The sequence below is a fragment of the Rana temporaria genome, chromosome 3 (genome assembly GCF_905171775.1).
Source record: "Rana temporaria chromosome 3, aRanTem1.1, whole genome shotgun sequence".
Taxonomy (NCBI): Eukaryota; Metazoa; Chordata; class Amphibia; order Anura; family Ranidae; genus Rana; species Rana temporaria.
In genome coordinates this window covers 120,546,130-120,567,466 of record NC_053491.1, presented here as the reverse complement: position 1 = coordinate 120,567,466, position 21,337 = coordinate 120,546,130, and the positions used below count along the sequence as shown (strand labels likewise).

The window sequence follows — 21,337 nt, the reverse complement described above, 5'->3', positions numbered from 1 at the left end:
TATTTGCTTGAGTATGCTTAAAAAACCTTAGCCCAGAAAACCACTGCAATCATTTTCAGCTTGTGAATGACTGCTGACCTGTCTCGTTGCAAATACTTTGATTTAATTTGCTGCCGTTAGTGACAATTATCCCCCATGTTGTATCTTATGGAACACATGTATGGGGCTACACTAAATAATTCCTCAAATTCAACAATGCAATAATATTTGTGTTTTTTATACAAAAGTTTTCACTGCAGTTTTTTTCATGTACGTGTCTATTAGGCTATACTGAGGACTATTCATTATCAGGCAAATTCAAACATAGCAAAGACATCTCTACTAGTAAGAGAAGAATTTCAGAAATAAATGGTTGCTACTACATTGTTGTTGCTTGCAAGAAATGACTACTGTAATTTTTTTCACAAAAGTTTCCAGTCCTAGTTAAAGGGTTAAGCCTTGTACACACGATCAGTCCATCCGATGAGAACGGTCTGAAGGACCGTTGTCATTGGTTATCCGATGAAGCTGACTGATGGTCCGTCGCGCCTACACACCATCAGTTAAAAAAACGATCGTGTCAGAACGCGGTGAGGTAAAACACAACGACGTGATGAAAAAAAACAAGTTCAATAAATCCAAGCATGCGTCGACTTGATTCTGAGCATGCATGGATTTTTAACCGATGGTTGTGCCTACTAACGATTGGTTTTAACCTATCGGTTAGGAATCCATCGGTTAAATTTGAAGCAAGTTGGCTTTTTTTTAACCGATGGTTAAATAACCTATGGGGCCCACACACGATCGGTTTTGACCGATGAAAACTGTCCATCAGACCGTTGTCCTCTGGTTAACCTATCGTGTGTACGAGGCCTTACTAAATCTAGAACCCTGCATTGACTTTATCTGGTCTCTTATGCCCTGTACACACGATCGGATCGTCTAATGAAGACGGTAAAAAAATAGAACCTGTTTTAAAATTTTCTGATGGTTAAAAAAACGATAGAAAAAAATCGATCGTCTGTGGGGTAAATCCATCGGTCAAAAATCCATGCATGCTCAGAATCAAGTCGACGCATGCTCGGAAGCATTGAACTTAATTTTTCTCAGTACGTCGTTGTGTTTTACGTCACCGTGTTGGACACGATCAGATTTTTAACTGATGGTGTGTAGGCAAGACTGATGAAAGTCAGCTTCATCGGATATTTGATGAAAAAATCCATCGGTCCATTTTCATCGAATGAACCGATCGTGTGTACAGGGCATTACAGTACACAGGACATGGAAATGCAGATATTTTAATAAATATAAACTGCTAAATACCTTTTCTCATCAGCAGTATATAAGTATATAGCAGTCTTTATAAGCGTGCACAGGGGATAATCCAGGTGTGCCTGAGGCACAGATTCCCCCTGCTGATATTTCTCCAAACCCCCGCAATGGGGCTCCCAATATAAAACGAATTGTAATATATATTTTTTTAAATTGTAAAAAATAATATAAAAATAAAATTGTCAAAAATAATACAAAAATGAAACAATAAAAATATAAAACTGCTGACACCCTCTCCACTGCCCTGTTTTTTTATATGTATTTATAAGAGTGTGTGTGTATATATATATATATATATATATATATATATATTTATTACAAACACACACGTGTGTTTGAGCTTTGGGGTGCACATCCTAATGCACACCTTTGGCAGTCTTATGACTTTTATAAGTGTCTGGTTAAAGCTTGTAGGAGTTTCATTCTCCCCTGACAATCCTATGAGGCTGCAGGGCCCCTGATGCTCTGTCTGGGCAGTGCTGATTGGCCCTGTGCTAATCACATGCACCCTCCCAAGAAAAAAACAACAACTCTCTAGCAATACACACAAAACTGAGTGTGTGCAGAGTGCCTTCAAGGCTCTGTTTTATCAGGACATTGGAAGAAAGGTAGAATGAGAGAAGACAGGATCAAACAGCCTTTTTTTACACAATGCAGAGGATTAACACCTAGGATTCCACAGTGTGTATAACAAGCATGCTTTACTGCAAATACAGACTGGTTTTACTGTAACACTTTAAAGTCCTCTAATACTATGAAAATATAAAGAACTAGTTACAAAAAAAACTTTTACTGCACAATTTTTATGAGTAATAACTCCAGGATTCTTTTTAATACAAAGTAGTTCTAACAGATATTGCAAGCATTATTTTCTACATGTATTAGTCACAGTTAAAAAATGTGCCGTCTATAAGTGAGTCAGAAAAAAAAACATGCCTTTTGGGACTTTTGGAGAGCAGCTGATGATATAAATGTGGTATCATTAAAAAGGTGTATTGCAATGATCCTGAGAAACCGCATTGTAGTTCCCCAATAAATAATGTAGAGCAACAACAACGGCATCAGGCATATCAGCGGTAAGAAAGTACTTGTAACAACAAAGTGTCACCAGTGGGCCAATTCACCATAACCAGGTGACTTACTTTGTCTATTGCATGACTTGTTTATCTTCACAGCTGCAAAGGGATGATGGTGGAGACAGGATTATGCAGGCCATACATTGTCGAATTCCAAACAAATTTTCTTTCAAAAATCAGAAATTTACTGCAATTTGTGATCTGAAGGTGCCACCATTGATTTAGAAATTCCACCAATCAAGCCTTCAATTTCACTTCATGTTGCAACAGAAAGAATTTTCATGGCCGGGAATCTTCTTTTCTTTCCGGGAATTTTCTTTTCTTTCAGGGAGTTTTCTTTTCTTGTGCTCATGCGCATTTCTTTTTCATTTATATTCTCACACAATTCTCCCATCATTGATTGGAAAATCATTTGTTTTTAAAAAAAATTCCAACATGTCCAATCACTTAAATTCGATGGCCGCACGAAAATCGGCCATTGCGAAATTCGAAATTCGAATACCTCTCAGGTTTTTATTGGTGTGTGTGCCCTCCTTTAGGGAGATTCATCCTCCTGTAAATTATTATCGCTTAAAGGGGTTGTTAAGGTAAAAAAAAATCCCCTAAATAGCTTTCTTTACCTCAGTGCAGTCCTCCTTCACTTACCTCATCCTTCGATTTTGCTTTTAAATGTCCTTATTTCTTCTGAGAAATTCTCACTTCCTGTTCTTCTGTCTGTAACTCCACACAGTAATGCAAGCCTTTCTCCCTGGTGTGAAGTGTCGTGCTCGCTCCCTCCCTTGAGGGGGAAGGGGGCGAGCAGGAGAGTCAGGACGCCCACTAACACACAGCTCCTTTCTCTATCTGCAACATAGAGAGCGTCCTGACTCTCCTGCTCACCTCCTCCCCCCTCAAGGGAGGGGGCGAGCACGACACTCCACGACACGACATAACAGGAAGAAAGCCTTGCATTACTGTGTGGAGTTACAGACAGAAGAACAGGAAGTGAGGATTTCTCAGAAGGGCGGGTTTTGCAATGGCAATGTTGATGGGTGGATTTGCACATTTAACTCATATGGGCGGGTTTTGTAATGTTGATGGGCGGATTTTACAATGTTGATGGGTGGGTTTATGCGACCTATTTAACTAATGAACACAAAAATAGCGTCTCTTTTGTGAGTTAAATGTGCAAATACGCCCATCAACATCACTATTGCAAAACCCGCCCATCAACATGCCCTGCTAAGACGTGTACTTTATTGTTTAAATCACTCCTGCTCCTTGCAGAGTCACGAACGTGAGGCATTAGCATCGGGAGCGTGCAGCAAATTAGCGCATGCGCCATGTAGAGCTGAATGTCAGCTGTACATGTTCGGCTATTTTCAGGGGCTTGGTAGGCTCGGTTGAGGTTTGTACTGCGCAAGCGCCGCTCCTGCACCGTGCCTGCGCAGTACAGGGGGGTCCAAATCCGCCGGGGGAACATTTTCGGCAGGATACCGGAACAGTGATACCCGGAAGTCACTTGTGTATCATGACGGCGGCAGAGGAGAGGAACGAGGGTCGCTGTGGGGGCTTCGATCTCAGGTAAGTAATTCATAATGAGCTAGTATGCTATGCATACTAGCTCATTATGCCTTTCTCTTGCAGGGTTGTTTTTTTTAAGGAAAAGTTTCAGAGGGTTTACTTCCTCTTTAACAAGAAGATTGCTGACAATAAGAGAAAGCAGAGTGACATGAGTTCATTACTGTGCTGCTTCCTCTTTCATTGTCCAGCCACAGACTAGGAGAATGTCTACGGTGACCTGGGCCTAGAATAAATGGGTTGAAGGATGCTGCCATCAGACTGAAGACATCTTGTTATAGGAAAAATAAATACTGCAGGGAAAATCTCTGGATTAAAGATAAATATTTTAGAAAAAAAAAAAGGTTTTGTTGTGAATTAGCTATTTTAATTAGCTTTGAATTAGCTATTAATTTTTGTTGTTTTAATTTTTATGCTTTAAACCTTGTATTCTATTTGTGCTGCTTATGTTACAAAGTGGCATTGCTGGTACGGTTGGAAGTTTATCCTCTATTATAAGAAGGAAATGGGGATGTATTACCAATTTTTAACTCCTGAAAAATGTAAAAAACAAATTATAATTTTCAAGTACCCTTCAAATAAAGCAATGTAATGTTTTGTTTGCTTTGTCACATTATGTAAGTGGAATGGCTCCTGAGACCTTATGGCTGGTTTACTAATGGAGCTGAGAATTTCACACAATAAATTGTGTGACTATTCACTTCAGTTATCTAATCATGTGCAGATTAAAAAGGTATTTGATTTTAACATAATTAGATAATTAAAATGAAAATTCATTATGTAAACATTCTCAACACTCCTAATAAATTAGCGTATTAAAAAAAAGGTTGGCAAGATCCAGAGATAACTGACTGTACCTACAAGAGCTGAAATCAGTACCGCACCTATAGTATGCAAAGATTAAGGGCCAGATCCACATACATGTAGATCGGCGCAGCGTATCAGAGATACACTACGCCGCCGTACCTTACCTGGCGCATTTTCAAAACCTCAGCGATTTTGCGCTGTAAGTTACGGCGGCGTAGTGTATTTCTGGCGGTGGATTTCAAATTGGGCGGGTTGGGGGCAGGTTTCATTTAAATAAAACGCGTCCCCGCGCCGAATGCAATGCGCATGCGTTGTCCAGAAATTTCCCGCCGTGCTTTGCGCGAAATGACGTCGCAACGACGTAATTTTTTTAACTTAGACGTGAGTTACGTCCATCCCTATTCACGGACGACTTACGGAAAAAAAAATCAAATTTCGACGCGGGAACGACGGCAATACTTAACATGGCAATTCTATCTATACGCCGCAAAATACCAGCTTTAACTATACGCCGGAAAAAAGCCTACTACAGACGACGTTAAAAAATGCGATTCGTGGATCGTCGTAAATCGCTAATTTGCATACCCGACACGGAAAACGCCACCCAGCGGACGCCGAAGTATTGCATCTTAGATCCGAAGGCGTACGAAGACGTACACCTGTCGGATCTAACCCAGAAGTCGTCGTATCTTGTTTTGAGGATTCAAAACAAAGATGCGACGCGGGAATTTTGAAATTACGCGGCGTATCAATAGATACGCCGGCCTAATTTCTTTGTGGATCTAGCCCAGCTTGTTTTATTGCTGTTTATTGTCTTGCTTTTTCTAAAGGGACCCAATATGAACACATTATACTGAATGTTGTATATACAGTACTTCACCTATTCAATAACCACTTGACCTTTGGTGGTATTTGATTACCTCTTCGGTTTTTTTTTTGCGCTATAAACAAAGACTGACAATTTTGAAAAAAAATATATATATTTTTTACTTTTTTTTATAAAACATATCCAATAAAAAAAGTGAAAAAAATCGAATTTCTTTATAAATATAGGCCAATATGTATTCTGCTACAAAAAAAATTCCCAATAAGCGTATCTTGATTGGATTACGCAAATATTATACTGTTATACTAGTAATGGTCGACGATCAACGGGACTGCCATATTGCAGCGGACAATCAGACTTTAACTGACACTTCTGACACTTTGTGGGAACCAGTGACACTAATACAGTGATCAGTGCTAAAAATATGATGGATTTGAGTCCCTGCTGTGCATCCCTTACCCCCTGTCAGAACTGAACGCTGTCTTGTTTACATAGACCAGAGCTCCGTTCTGATTCTCTGCCCAAGTATTGGTGGGTGTCGGCAGACATTGAGCACCAGGCACCCACAAATCGGCTTCTGCTGTGAATATTCACAGCAGAAGCTGTGCGCCGCCATTGCATGCGCGCCACCTGCAGGCGAAAGTCCAGAATCACATATATATGCGTGATCTGGTGCACAGCTGCTACCCTGTAGCAGTAAGACTGTTGTAGGGCGGTTAGCAAGTAGTTAGGAAATAAAAAAAAAAAAAATGTCATGTTTACAATACTTACAAAGTACTTTGAAAGCAGAACCCTAAAAAAAGAAGGTTTCTTTGTACCTTGACAGCAGGTCCCTTGAATTTGGATGCATCGGTTTCCATTGACTTCTGAGGCTAACATTCCAGTGTAGAAATGTAGCCCTGTATACCATATTGTCATTCATGAAAGGGCTCACAAAACATGTTGGAATAAGACAGATAAGAGATAAGTCAAGAGTTTTTATTGCTAGACATCAATGTTTAATACTATTTTTTTTTAAACAAATACAAATGCGTTTTAAAAAAGCAAAAAACCTAAGCGAAGTGGATTGGAATCAAAAGGGGAATTTCCATCTATTTAGGTTGGGGAGTCTACTTGCTAGATTTTCTTTCTTTTTATTATCTTTCAGTTGACCTGATTCTTTTACCTAATTAGCGTAAGGAAAATAGATTTAAAAATAATTGACGTATGTTAATACTTTGCATGATTATAGGGCTGTAATGTGTTAATAAGTAGGGGAATTCATATTCCCTGTTTATATAGCTGACACAGTTGACTGCAATTAAAGCCTAACGCCAGGAAAACAGCTAAATACAATGCTAAAGTACATATATATGGGTTTGTTTTACCTACCAAAGTATTTATTTTTCTGTCTATGGAGTCCTGAGACATAAACAAGCTTGCCAGGCAGCAGGGCGAGGTTGATGTTCTGACTTTTCTATGCTTGGTCACCCTCTTGCCTTAAAGTCTGTGATTGAACAATGAAGGAGAAACAGCACAATGATGATATCTCTCTCAAATGTTTTTAAAGAAAATCATACATTGACCTTTGAAATCACACTGTTAGCTGTGGTGATAGCATTTCCTTAAAGGGGTTGTAAAGGTTTGTTTTTTTATTTTCTAAATAGGTTCCTTTAAGCTAGTGCATTGTTGGTTCACTTACCTTTTCCTTTGATTTCCCTTCTAAATGTTTTTTTTCTTTGTCTGAATTTTTCACTTCCTGTTCCTCCTCAGTAAGCTGTTCTGGCTGACTAACCCCCAGCCAGAATAGCTCGGATGATGGGGGCAAGCTTACTGAAAACAGGAAGTGAGAAATTCAGACAAAGAAAAAAAACATTTAGAAGGGAAATCGTAGGAAAAGGTAAGTGAACCAACAATGCACTAGCTTAAAGGAACCTATTTAGAAAATAAAAAACAAACCTTTACAACCCCTTTAACTGCCCCTCTTGTTGCTGCTTATACTCGCTATCCATTCGTACCACTGCTGCTGCAATCATTTGCAAGTAGAGTATAAAACAGAGAGTACTTTTAAGTATGGGGAAGCATGTGACTTTCACCCCTTCCTCCAACCTTGTCAAAAGAAGGCAAGGAGAGCCTTTGTCTTGTATAAGTTCCAATAAAAGTGATCCTGAGCATGCACAGGACTTCCTCTCTAGGGGAGCGAAGAGAAGCCAACTTTAAGGTTGACCATGTGTAAAAATGCATGCTAATAAATATATTTATATATATATATAAACAATAATTAAAACCCCCCCAAAAAAATGTAGGTTGGGTTGCACAAAAAAAACTGACAGCTCTGGTCGGAGCCGCTGTACTAAAATGCAATGTCATTGCTATTGGCTGAGAATGTTGATCAGGAGGCAGTCAGCTGCTGGTTTTCCAGCATGCAAAGCCCAGTATACAACACAAACAGCTGGCTGTACGCACGGGCCAAATGTTGACCTTTTTTTATTGAACCAGGCCGTTGTCGCCCATCATTCGGCCCGTGTGTGCTAGGCTTTAGGCTCCTGATTAGATTGTCATGCAGTGATCTGGCCCTACTCAAATCTGATTCTCTAGGGCCACCACCAGTGATTGTTTTCCCCATTACGATGATGCAAAAGCACAGATAAACAACTTTGTCTTCTAGTTTGGGATAGATTGAGAAAAGTTACAATATCAGTCAGGTTATTATTGCTGTCTTTGTACCTGCTGGGGAGAGTAAAGCCTAACACACATGGGTCGAATTTTGGGCAACGCCGGCTGGTTCAAGAAAAACTGGCCAAAATTCGGCACGTGTGTATGGCTGCCAGTCCAACAGAAGTCAGCCGTTAGTGGTGGGTACTAGGCTTAACTCTCAGATTTCCTAGTACTTTATGAAGATTTCTTATATCTTATTTTACCTGGGTGCAAATGCTCCAACTGTTCCACCATTTAATGACAGTGAAACATGTAGCATCCCATTCTGAAGCCATTATGGTGCTTGTACGATATGTCAAAATAGTGTTTGCAAATCAGCACAGCATTACATTTTATATGCTCCATAGACCATAAATACAGAGCTTGTGCTCAAGGTTGGTCTTGCCAAATGCTATGTACTACCCAATATTGCTGTTAAGCCCTGTACACATGATCGGTTTGTCCGATGAAAACAGATCGATGGACTAACCGATTGTGGATGGGCCCCATCGGTTTGTTTTCCATCAGTGAAAAAAAATAGAACATGTTTTAAATGTTTCCTATGGATAAAAAAACGATAGAAAAAAACGATCGTCTGTGTGGAAGTCCATTGGTCAAAAATCCACGCATTCTCAGAATCAAGTCGATGCATGCTCGGAAGCATTGAATTTCTCAGCACGTCGTAGTGTTTTATGTCACCGCATTTGGGCACGGTCGGATTTTTGACTGATGGTGAGTAGGCAAGGCTGATGAAAGTCAGCTTCATTGGATATTCGATGAAAAAAATCCATCGGATTAGATTCCATCAGATATCCAATCGTGTGTACAGGGCTTTAGTGTCAACTAGTTATATTGCAGTTAGCATTTAGGTAGTGTGTATGATATAGTATGGCTTGAATAGTCCTGTAAACCTATTATTCTGTAGGATACATGTAAGTGAAAAAAAACTCTTTCGTTTTCAAAAATGTATTTGGCTATACTTAAAAGGTAAGCTTGCATGAGATTATTAGTATTAGTATATTTTATTGTTTCTATTATGAACTCAAACATTTATTCCAAGAGGGACAGTTTGCATAACACTGTTCTTAAAAATCATAATTCTCTGACACTTTTAGGTCAGCAATCCAGAACAAAAGTCAGAGTAGAACCTTTATCTGCACACTTGTTCCAAGACAGTGAGTCAAAGTAGTAAAATAGAGAGTGAACATCACAGCCAGCAAACTTGAATTTTCAGGAGAGGTCAGCTATGGCAGCTTCCATGTTTCTCTCATTACAGGTTGACTTCACAGTAACTGAATTGCAATATAGTCTTGAACTATTTTTATGATATTTTAAAATTGTCTTTTATTCTCTAGATTACCATGTGTATAACTGGTCGTTCCTGACTTTGTGATTAGACTTATAGATGATCGATTCTTTCCATTTTAAAGCTTAAACATATTCCTTCCTGAAAAAAGTCCAGTTTGAGTATAATTAGAAGAAGCAATAGGAATATAAATGCCATCATACTTAATGATTACAATCTAATTTGTCAGGTTAAACTATTACCTAGTGAAGCATGGGAGTGCAGATTATTCTGTATTGTACATTCTGAAATGTATTCCTAGGGGATCAGCTGAATGGCCTGCTAAAGATAATGAAAGTCGGCAGCTTCCAACTTAAGATAGATTCAAACTGCTTACACAGCAGATCCATGCTGAGCTTACAGACAAGCCTTGCAAACTTTCATCAACTTGAGGAAATATTTTTAGATAGAGTGCTGAATTTATTGACACAATTAAAACACAGCACATTTTTCATTCTGTGCCAAGCTTTGTAGTCTTATGTCTTTTGCAGTCTTCTGACTTGGACAGCAGTACTGGAATCTTGTTATAATTAGCTTCTACTGACATAGTTCATTTCATAATTTAAAGTGTGTCAACAATTATATATGGTTGTCGATGTTCAGATTAATGTTGTAGTGGGATAAACATTAAATTATGGGAGCAACCTGGTGTTGAAAAATTCTCTGCAGTGTCCAGGCGCAGAACACAGTTAAAGTGTTACTAAACCCACAACAGCAAAATCAGTATGTATATGTAGTAAAGCATGCTTGTTATACTCACTGTGGAACCTAAGGGGTTAATCCTACACATTGTGTAAAAAGGCTGTTTGATCCTGTCTGCTCTGATCCTCCTCTCCTTCCACTGTCCCTTAATAATTTCCTGATAACACAGATTCGATGGAGTCAGGCTGCACACGCTCAGTTTGGTGTGTATTCCTAGAGAGGTTTTTTTTTTCTTGGAGGATTCATGTAATCAGCACAGGACCAATAAGCACTCTCCAGACAGAGGGTCAGGGTTCTTGCAGTCTCATAGGACAGTCAGAAAACTCCACCTACTTGCTTTAACCAATGCTTGGCTGGACACTGATAGAAGTCACAAACTGTTATACACAGCTGATGATAAAAGGTATTTGACAGTTTTACTAAAATAATAGAATTTCCATGTTCTGGTAATGTCCATGGGTTCCAGACTCCAGGCAGTTATCACAAGTAAAGGATTATCAACAAATTATTAAAAATTAACATTTTATTTATGACTATATTAATTTGTACAATTACATTTAAGCCCCCCTGTGTATAAAAATGCCGTGGACGTCCAGGCCTTTTTATGTTGCCGAGCTCACGAGTGAGTTTTTCTTTCCTCAGAATGTACCAAATGGTTGATTTGGCCACTCTTGATGTTGCTGCTATCTCTCTGATGGATTTGTTTAATTTTTGAAGCTTTACAATGGCCTGTTACACTTGCATGGACAGCTCCCTTGAACGCATGATGAAGGTTCAAACAATAGATTCAAAATTCAAATTCAAATACCACATTTAGAATCAACTCCAGACCTTTTACCTGCTTAAATGATTAAGAAATAATGAAGGAGTAGCCCACACCTGGCCATGAAACAGCTTTCGATTCAATTGTCCAATTACTTTTGGTCCCTTGAAAAAAAAGAAAGGGGGGTGGCTATTCTTAAGAGCTGTAATTCCTAAACCCTATCTCTGATTTTTATATACATACCTTCAAATTAAACCTGAGAGTGTGCACTTTCAGATCATATCAATTATATAACTATAGCTGAAATATGTTTTGGTAAATACCTGAAAAAAACTAAAATAGTGCCTGTGTCAAAATACATTATATATCAGGGATAAGAAATTAACGGATCTCCAGCTGTTGCAAAACTACAAGTCTCATGCCTCATGGGAATTGTAGTTCTGCAACAGCTGGAGGTCCGTTAATTGCATATCCCTGTTATATATTGTTATATATGGGCCTAACTGTATCTATAACACACATTATATATATATATATATATATATATATATATATATATATATATATATATATATATACACACACACACATGCATATCTATATCTATCTATCTAGTTTTACGCTGTTAGTTTTCTTTACATGTTTATCAGCATGCCTGTTAATGGGCACATCTGGAGAATTTTTTTATTAGCGGTCAGATCACATTCTAGTGTCTGGCTGCTCTGTGACGTTTATAGACTTGTTTAGATTCCAATATTTAATACTCACTATTTTTCATTGTTCCCAAATATGGTTTGTGTAAATATATTTTTTTCAGTGTCTGTCAGTGTCTACAAATAGCAAACTGCCAAGAGATTATAATTAGAGTGGAATAACATAAACTACAAATTGATATAGATTTTTTTAGCGTATAAACCACTGCCTTAAGACCATTAACATTGTTATGCAAATATTTGCACAATTGTACTATTAATGACAGAGCCTGCATGAGTTATGAGTAGAAATGTTCTGCGGTTATCACTTCATCATTAAACATAGATAAAGTAATAGAAGTGTTGTTGAAATCTCATTTATGGTGCATAATTGAAACATAATGGAGTTATACAAGAACTTGAATTAGTCTTTGTAAAAACAATTATCTCTCAGTTGCTTCTTCTTGACTCCAGTAAAATACAGCCATACTACCACAAATTCTATTATGTTATTATCACATGGAAAAATGGACAGAATGATTGCATTTTAAATGAAACACGTTTGCAGTTCTGAATTCAATAATTATTAGATGATTTCATTCTTGTTAGTACTAGCCAACTGTTAATGGATTTAATTTCAGGACCAACGATATGGCATATTATTGTTATAATAATAATAATAATTATTATTATTATTATTATTACTTCCAAGTCTAGATTGATGTTACAGAGTTACAGAGTTAGTTGTGACTCTTCACACAATAAATTGTTCACTTTTACTATTCAGTTATACGCTGATGAAAATGGTAAACAGGAAATGGCTTTTCACTTGATTGGGTAATTGAAGTAAGTATTTACACAATTTAGTGTGTGAAGATTCTCCACACCTTTAGTAAATCAACCTCAATGTATCTCACCTTCTGCATCGCTCCCTTACCATCTGTGTCTACCAGTTTGCCCCTAGTAAACTATATATTCTACTGTAAAAAATAAAAATAAAATCGGCACAATTTACCTCTTAATATATAGGCTGCAATCTTATCTACCTTATCTTATCTAGTGCAGTGCCAGAAATACAGACAGAAGAATAATCTGCAAACACATATATACAAAACATGTAAAATATGTAACAGTTCCTTGAAAAAGTATTTATATGACTTTGAAATGTTCCACATTTTGTCATGTTACAGCCAAAAATGTAAATGTATTTTATTGGGATTTTATGTGCTAGAACAACAAAAAGTGGCACATAATTGTGAAGTGGAAGGAAAATGTTTTTTTTTTTAAATAATAAAAAAAATATGTGAAAAGTGTGGCGTGCATTTGTATTCAGCCAACTTTACTCTGATACCCCTAACTAAAATCTATGGGATCCAACTGCCTTCAGAAGTTATATAATTAGTAAATAGAGTCCACCTGTGTGTAATTTAATCTCAATATAAATACAGCTGTTCTGTGAAGCCCTTAGAGTTTTTTTTTCGAGAACTTTAGTGAACAAACAGGTACATAAAGGCCAAGGAACACACCAGACAGGTCAGGGATAAAGCTGTGGAGAAGTTTAAAGCAGGGTTAGGTTATAAAAAATTATCCCAAGCTTTAAACATCTCACGGAGCACTGTTCAATTCATTATTCAAAAATGGAAAGAGTATGGCACAACTGCAAACCTACCAAGATATGGCCCTTCACCTAAACTGACAGGCCGGGCAAGAACAGCATTAATTAGAGAAGCAGCCAAAAGGCCCATGGTAACTCTGGAGGAGCTGCAGAGATCCACAGCTCAGGTGGGAGAATCTGTCCACAGGACATCTATTAGTCATGTACTCCACAAATCTGCCCTTTATGGAAGTGTAGGAAGAAAGCCATTGTTGAAAGAAAGCCAACATGCGGAAGAAGGTGCTCTGGTCAGATGAGAATTTTACATTTTTACCTAAAAGCAAAACGCTATGTGTGACGGATAACGAACACTGCACATAACCCTGAACACACCATCCCCATTGTGAAACGTGGTGGTGGCAGCATCATGTTGTGGGGATGGTTTTCTTCAGCAGGGACAGGGAAGCTGGTCAGAGTTGATGGGAAGTTGGATGGAACCAAATACAGGGCAATCTTAGAAGAAACCTGTTAGAGTCTGCAAAAGACTTGAGACTGGGACAGAGGTTCACCTTCCAGCAGGTAAACGACCCTAATCATACAGCCAGAGCAACAAAGCATATTCATGTGTTAAAATGGCCCATTTAAAGTCCAGACCTAAATCCAATTGAGAATCTGTGGCAAGACTTGAAAATTGTTGTTCACAGATGCTCTCCATCCAATCTGACAGAGCTTGGGCTATTTTGCAAAGAAGAATGGTCAAAAATGTCACTCTCTAGATGTGCAAAGCTGGTAGAGACATCCCCAAAAAGACTTACAGCTGTAATTGCAGCAAAAGGTGGTTCTACAAAGTATTGGGGTCTGAATTGAAAACCATTTATAATTTTCCTTCCACTTCACTTTGTGTTGGTCTATCACATAAAATCCCAATAAAATACATTTAAATGTTTGGTTGTAACATGACAAAATGTGGAAAATTTCGAGGGGTGTTAATACTAAGGATGAGCTAAGATTTGGGCTGAACTGAGTTTTGCCTGAACCTGCACATGATAGTAGGCTGCCAGTCCAATCTGCTGCGACCATGGAATTTCCCACTCCACAGCTGCAGCTAGCAAAGAGGTTGGAGTGTTGGTAACTTTATTGACCTATAATGGCTATATGGCCATATTTTAACAATGCCATTGACCAGGCACCAGGATTATGTAACATATAGGGTCTACGGTTAAAAAATGTGTGATGTACAAAATGCACAGCACTCCCTTTAATTTTAACACCCCCTTTTTGTTAGTACAGCAGAATCCCCTATGGGACATTCTGAAAACATACTCATTCACACACACTGAAACACAGTGGCCAGTCGATCACTCTGCTGTCCCTCTACTCTCTTTAGTTCACCTTGTCCCTACTACTGCTGTATCAGGGCTGAGGAGGAATAGCACACCTTGCTTAAGGCTGCCCTCCTTGTGTCAATACAGAGCAGCAGCTCCCCGCAACAAAGAACATGGACGCCAGTGGCCTTATCACCCTTGGGGCAAGATCAGACATGCATGACATGAGCATTGGGTGCCAGTGATAGTAAGGTTCATGAATAGAGTCTTGTATTGGTAATAATCACTCATCTTTATGAATGAAACTATCTTCCATGTGCTCTTATCCACATATGTTAATGTGTGTGATACACCTCTTTTGTATAAGCCACTTCAATGATTATTTATTATTTATTTTTTTGTCCACCTACTTTGTGGTCACAGTACAACTTTTTTAGTCATCATGCACAATGACACCTGCCATAACATTCTTAAATTCTTACATTTTAAATGGCCATACCATATTTAGTAGTGTCAATAGGTTAGTTAAATTTACTCTTAAATAACATTGTATCAAAGAACTGCTTATGTTCAACTATGTGCGTTCCTTGTTCTCAGACTCCAATGTCAGTTCATAGAGTTAGAGTAAATTTAACTAACCTATTGACACTACTAAATATGGTATGGCCATTAAAATTTTACTGAACCCAGGACCCTACATTTACTATATCTTGTCTCCCCTTGTACACAGAACATGGAAATGCAATCATTTTAGTAATTATAAACTGCTAAATACCTTTTCTCTATCAGTGCCTGGTTAAAACTTGTAGGAAGAGGACCCCTGACCCTCTGTCTGGACAGTGCTGATTGACCCTGTGATGATCACATGCACTCTCCCAGAAAAAAAAACTCTTTAGCAATACACACCAAACTGGGCATGTGCAGCCTGACTCCAGTAACTTGTTTTGTCCGGAGTCAGTGGAAGAAGAGGAGGATCTGTGCATACAGGATCAAACAGTCTTTTTACACAATACAGAGGATTAACTCCTTAGGTTCCACAGAGAGTATAACAAGCATTCTTTACTGCATATACACACACTTCATGTTACTGTTGTGGGTTTAGTAACACTTTAAGCTTCAAAGAAACTGACAAAAAAGTACTTTAAAGAACTTGTGCCTTTCATATGGGCTTAACAAGGCTAAAGAATTTGTTCATTATTATTTTTTTTTATCAATTACACATGCTTCCCGTTCATGCTACTCCTTACAGCCACTGTGAACCTCGGGTCTTGGAGCTTACATAGGGCTGAAGACTCTCCTCCACCCCCATTTGACAATGGCCACTCATCAAGCACCAGTACTTTCACATGGGAGGAATATGCATGAGTCACATACTCCCCTATACCCATAAGTACTTGGTATGTCTCGTCACTCGGAGTCAGGGAACAATAGGTATTTGCTTCCAGTGGATATATTAACAAAGTAAACCCATTGCTTGACCCTGCAGCACTCTGATTATACACATTTATAATGTAGGATATACATATTAATGGTTCTTTTGTGTTATTCTTTTGCAGATGATGGCTCTAGTGTTGAAGATACAGATTTTAACTGGGATGAGTATCTAGAGGAAACAGCATCAAGTTCTGCACCACACACTTCTTTCAAACATGTATGTACTCTGTTCTTTTTTTTTGGTGTTTAAACACTAAACTATATGCTACCATAGAAAAAAAATCTTCTAATACCTGGAAATTGCTATCACAAAGCAAATCAAAGATCAAAGCAAGTTAGTTTACTAAGAATTATTGGTTAGTCTTTTATGTTACTTGATACAATTACATTTTCTAATGTTTCCGACTTTAGCTCATTGTGCTTTCAAACTAACAACTCTGTTTAGCATTTTAAATGTCAGCACCTTATTTCAAATGAAAAATGCTATTCTTTCTGCTTTCTCAATTTCTTTAAATTAAATATTGGGTAATTTGCTATTGCTATGGATCTATGAGGCTAAGTTATACTGTATATATAAATATAGTTGAGATAGGGCCCTCCTCTAGTTAGGTTCTTGGGCTAAATTTAGTTTTTGGCTTTGCTGCAGTCGATGGAGCAGTAACCCATTGCTTTTGTCAGGTCAGGGTTTCCTAGTTAGGTGTATGATTTCTCACACTTGCTTCTGGGAGAAGCCTCCAGAATATAGGGCAGGGGGAGTCAAATGTCCAGTATGAATATTTATCATGCTTCAGCCAATCCCTGGAAGGATGTGTCCAGAAGGTGGCTGGGAAGTTGATAAATGTTTGGGAAGTCTTTCCAGAATGTTCTTTCCTCTTCAGGGAAGGTTTCAGTTCTTCTGCGAATGCTGCCTCTAGTAGACAGTTAGAGCGTGAGAAAGAGTTGCACTCTATAGATCAGGAGGTGCTGGGCTGAGGGCCTGGAGAATATTTAAAATAGATTTTTGCTGGAGGACACTGTCCTGAGTCCTGGTCTGGAGAAGGATCCTTTATCTCCCTCACTGAGAAACTATTTGTGGAATCTGGATGAGAGACAGCTTCTGGGACATTCTGAGTAAGACCTACTGTGGGATTTTGTCTGCCTTCGATTAGCCTCGGGGGCTGGTATGTGTTTGGTTTTGGAGGAGAGGGTGGCAGACATAGTGTTTCGATTCCAGTTGTCATACACATCACAACTTTCCTGCAGCTCAGCCTCTCTCATGAGACTCTTGCCACAAGAAACCTCAGACCATTCGTTACTCAGACCATTCATACGGTCGCACATTCTCACAAACACATACGATACTCCAGCTTCATAACTCTGGCCTGAGTCGGCACGATTTGTCCTTTTTTTCGCCTCCCTGATGAAGCTACTTTCTTGCAATTGTTGCAAGCACGTCTCCAGTGGCACACAATCCGACCACTCATTGTCTCCTGTGGCACACAATTCAGCCACTCACGTTTTCTTGTCTGTCGTTTCTCCCTTAGGTCATTCGTGTTCAGGTTGTTTCATCCTGCCTTAGGTTGGACGTGCTTCTACAAAACCTACCCCCTGACGAGCCGTCCTGGTTTAGGGAGGTCATTCACTCCTTCACCACCACCTCACAAAGATGCACCAAGAGACAGCTGCAGTCCCTGTTAGGCATGCTGAACTTTGCTATGAGGATTGTCCCTCAGGGGCATTCCTTAATTTCTCGCCTCCTGGTCTTCCTTTCCCATGCACAGGACACCGATCAAACCATCTGGCTAGACCAGTCAGCTGCTGCAGATCTAGCAATATGGGAAAACTTCCTTGAGAACTGGAATGGCATATCCATGTTCATCCCAGCAGCTTCAGCCTCCTCACCTCATATAGTAACTGATGCAGAAGCTTCCACAGGCTTCACTGCCATTCTTGGTACCCATTGGTTTGCAGGTCCACGCCCGCAGGAAATTCTCCTGGTGCCTGGGTTCAGCCAGACATCTCCATTGTTTAGGCTTTACACTATCTTTGTGGCAGCTCAGGTCTGGGGACACACCTGGACGGGACAGACTCTGGTTTTCTCCACTGACAACTTAGCCACGGCTGGGATTGTCAACAAAGTCAGGTCCTAATTCCCGGCCATCATGTCCTTCCTACACAGGCTGATGCAGATATCCCTTCACTACAGTTTCAATGTGCACTGTACTTACATACCTAGCAAGTGCAATCTTGCAGCAGATGCACTGTCCCATCTCAATTTTCCTTTGAATTTCTAACAGAGACCCGGAGACGACCGGACCTTTTTTTTCTAACCTTGGTTACAGCTAACATTGGGCTAGGAGACCACCTTCACAACGCTACACTGATCATAAACAGGTCACTGTCCCCAACGCGCTGAAGGCCTACCGCACCGACTGGAATGGCAAATTCCTAGACACATGCCCCGGGACAGGCACAGGTCACATCAAGCACGTCTTGGTCTTTGTGTCTTACTGCCACACTCATCTGAGCCTGTCATACAACACTATCAGACTGTACCTAGCTGGCATACAGCATTTCCTCTCCCTACAAGCCCCTGGGACACCCTTGTTGTTTGCGACCCATGCGGTCAAAGCCTTGCTGCGTGACATCCAGAGACATCAGCCAGTAGCAAACGCTTGCCCAAATCAAGTTCCACATTCTGGGATATGTCAGTCATCCTGTCATGGTCCCTTTTTGGTTTGCTGCCCAGCCTGGTCATCTACCTGGCCTTCTATGACTTCCTACGGCCCAGTGAATTCACCTACAGTGGCCCCGGTTGCCAGGTGCTACGCAGGTGCAATTTGGCCCGCCTTCAAGACCATTTTGTCCTATATATGGCAGTGTCCAAGACTCAATAGTCTGGTACCGGGGTCAACATCAAATTCTTCCAGACCCACAACGAATGGTGTAGCGGTTCTGGACCAGTTGTTATCACACCTGCCAAGCCAGTCTAGCTCCAGTCCATTGTTGCCTTTTCCTTCCAGCCCACTAACAGCTAGCCAGTTCATCAGACATGTTCGAATCCTCCTGTCTAATCTAGGCCTCAACCCCAACCTGTTTTCCAGGCACTCCTTCCAGATCGGAGCGGCCTCGGCCGCCTCCCGGAACTGGGTGCTGAGTCATGTCATCAGAAGATTAGGCAGAAATCCGCCTACCTGGTACATTTTGAAACCCCAGGTTGGGATGTTACAAGCCTTCACCAAGCTTGCCCAATAAATTTCATGTATACCAATAAAACATTTTCCCCTATCCTGGTATTTTTGCCCCCTTTTTGGCGCTTCCTATTCTGTGAGCTATTCAGACACTGTGCAAAGCAATAGAGTTCTGATTGACTTCCAGTGCTGTCCATTTCTTTCCCAGTCTCCCATTGCTACCTTACAGAACATTGTAAAAAAGATAAATAATCAGGTATTTAAAAATTTAAAAAAATTGTGATTTTTGTATTGGATACAAAACTGTATGATTTGTTTTATCATATTTACCTGGGTTTATGGTTTAATATTAATATGGTTATACCATTTTCTGCCAGCTAAGTAATGAATTTAATTGAAAATTGTTTCCAATTTGTTGTTCCTTCTTTATGTTTAATAGGTGGAAATTAGTCTTCAGAGCAGCTTCCAACCAGGAATGAAACTGGAAGTGGCCAATAAGAATAATCCAGATACTTACTGGGTTGCAACTATCATTACAACATGTGGACAGTTACTTCTGCTGAGGTATTGTGGCTATGGAGAAGATCGCAGGGCAGACTTCTGGTGTGATGTCATGACTGCAGACCTACACCCTGTTGGTTGGTGTACACAAAATAACAAAGTCTTGATGCCTCCAGATGGTAAGACCAACCACTGATATTCATTTTCTGTACTGTGTTTTGTCTGTGCTCATCACACAGTCAAATATTGCTTGTTACCAGTAATTTGAAACATACGTTTTTTTTCAAAAATGGTAATCTCTTAAAATGGAACCCGACCCTTTTATATAGATAGACTGATAGCACACTGTTCTGTCTATGGCCAATATTGGGGTGATTTTGCTAGCTGGTGATATTTCCAAAATGCTAACAGAATGTTACTAGATTGGACTGCACCCTTAGTCATAACTATAACTATATCACAAGAATGGTTCAGATGACTAATACCTTGCTGTGGTTTAGAGGGGATAAATTCCCCTGTTTGATAGTACTGTTATGACCTGCGAAAGCTAAGAAATGTATGTTTTTGCAGCCTGAGATGTAGAGCTAAAGTCACAAGCAGGTCTCGTTAGTCATGTATTTAAATTTCTGGTTGTCTTATTATTTGCTCTTCCAAAATACTTTGGTATGCAGGAATATTGAGGCAAATTTTATAGCAATAAGATGTTTTTTTTTTTCATAATATAGGGTATCTATAAATTAAAGCTTACTTAAGGTCGCAACAAGCTTCTGCAATGCATTATAGCTGTTTTAGGTAGTGCTTTCAGACTGTTCCTTTTGCTTGCACCTTTTGTGCTTAGTGGGTTTTGCTAAGCAAAAATCATCTCTGTTCAGGACCATGAGCATACTGTATATTATACTTAGTGTTGGAAAGAGCAGCACATGGAGTTGTTATAATTTTCATCAATCTTACTGGTGCAATCCCCCTGGTACATACCAATAGTTTATTTGTAAAAATCTATAGTTATTTTTTATTTATAGGACAATGATAAAGCTGCCTGAGTATCAGAAATGTACATCTTTATTTCAGTGATAGACATAACAATACAGTGTTAAGGTACAAATTGCAAACACAATACAATGTTAATATTATGCTTAATAAATGATCGAATTGTAAGTATGAGAGCTAACTGGAAAGTCACATTATCATTATTATAATTTTTTTTCAAAACATAGGAACTCATTGGAGCTGATTTTTACAACATACTTAAGTAATAGAGACTGTTCATTTAGCAGAATAACTGTGTAAATTTAATAGCTTAGCATATATTGATGGTAAGTTAATTTAATTCCCAATTATGTGCAGGGAAAAAGTCATTATAAAGTCTAGTTTTTTTTTAGGTAAAAATAATAAACATGTCATACTTACCTGCTCTGTGAAATGGTTTTGAACAGAGTAGACCAGATCCTCCTCCTCGGGTCCCTCTTCTGAGCTCTTGGCCCCTCCCTCCTGTTGAGTGCCCTCACAGCAAACAGATACAGTGTGCGCACCAGAGCCAAATCCCAGCTCCCTGTGT

At 39.2% G+C, this 21,337-nt stretch overlaps 1 protein-coding gene across 3 annotated transcripts in view; it reads left to right on the top strand.

Moving 5' to 3' along the window:
- SFMBT2 (Scm like with four mbt domains 2) overlaps window positions 1-21,337 on the top strand; it is a 287,202-nt gene that overhangs the window by 119,591 nt on the left and 146,274 nt on the right. For all 3 annotated transcript variants that reach the window (XM_040343342.1, XM_040343341.1, XM_040343343.1), the window contains exons 3-4: window positions 16,234-16,328; window positions 19,721-19,961. In XM_040343342.1, coding sequence (XP_040199276.1) covers window positions 16,234-16,328; window positions 19,721-19,961 — 336 coding nt within the window. The remainder of the gene's footprint in view (window positions 1-16,233; window positions 16,329-19,720; window positions 19,962-21,337) is intronic.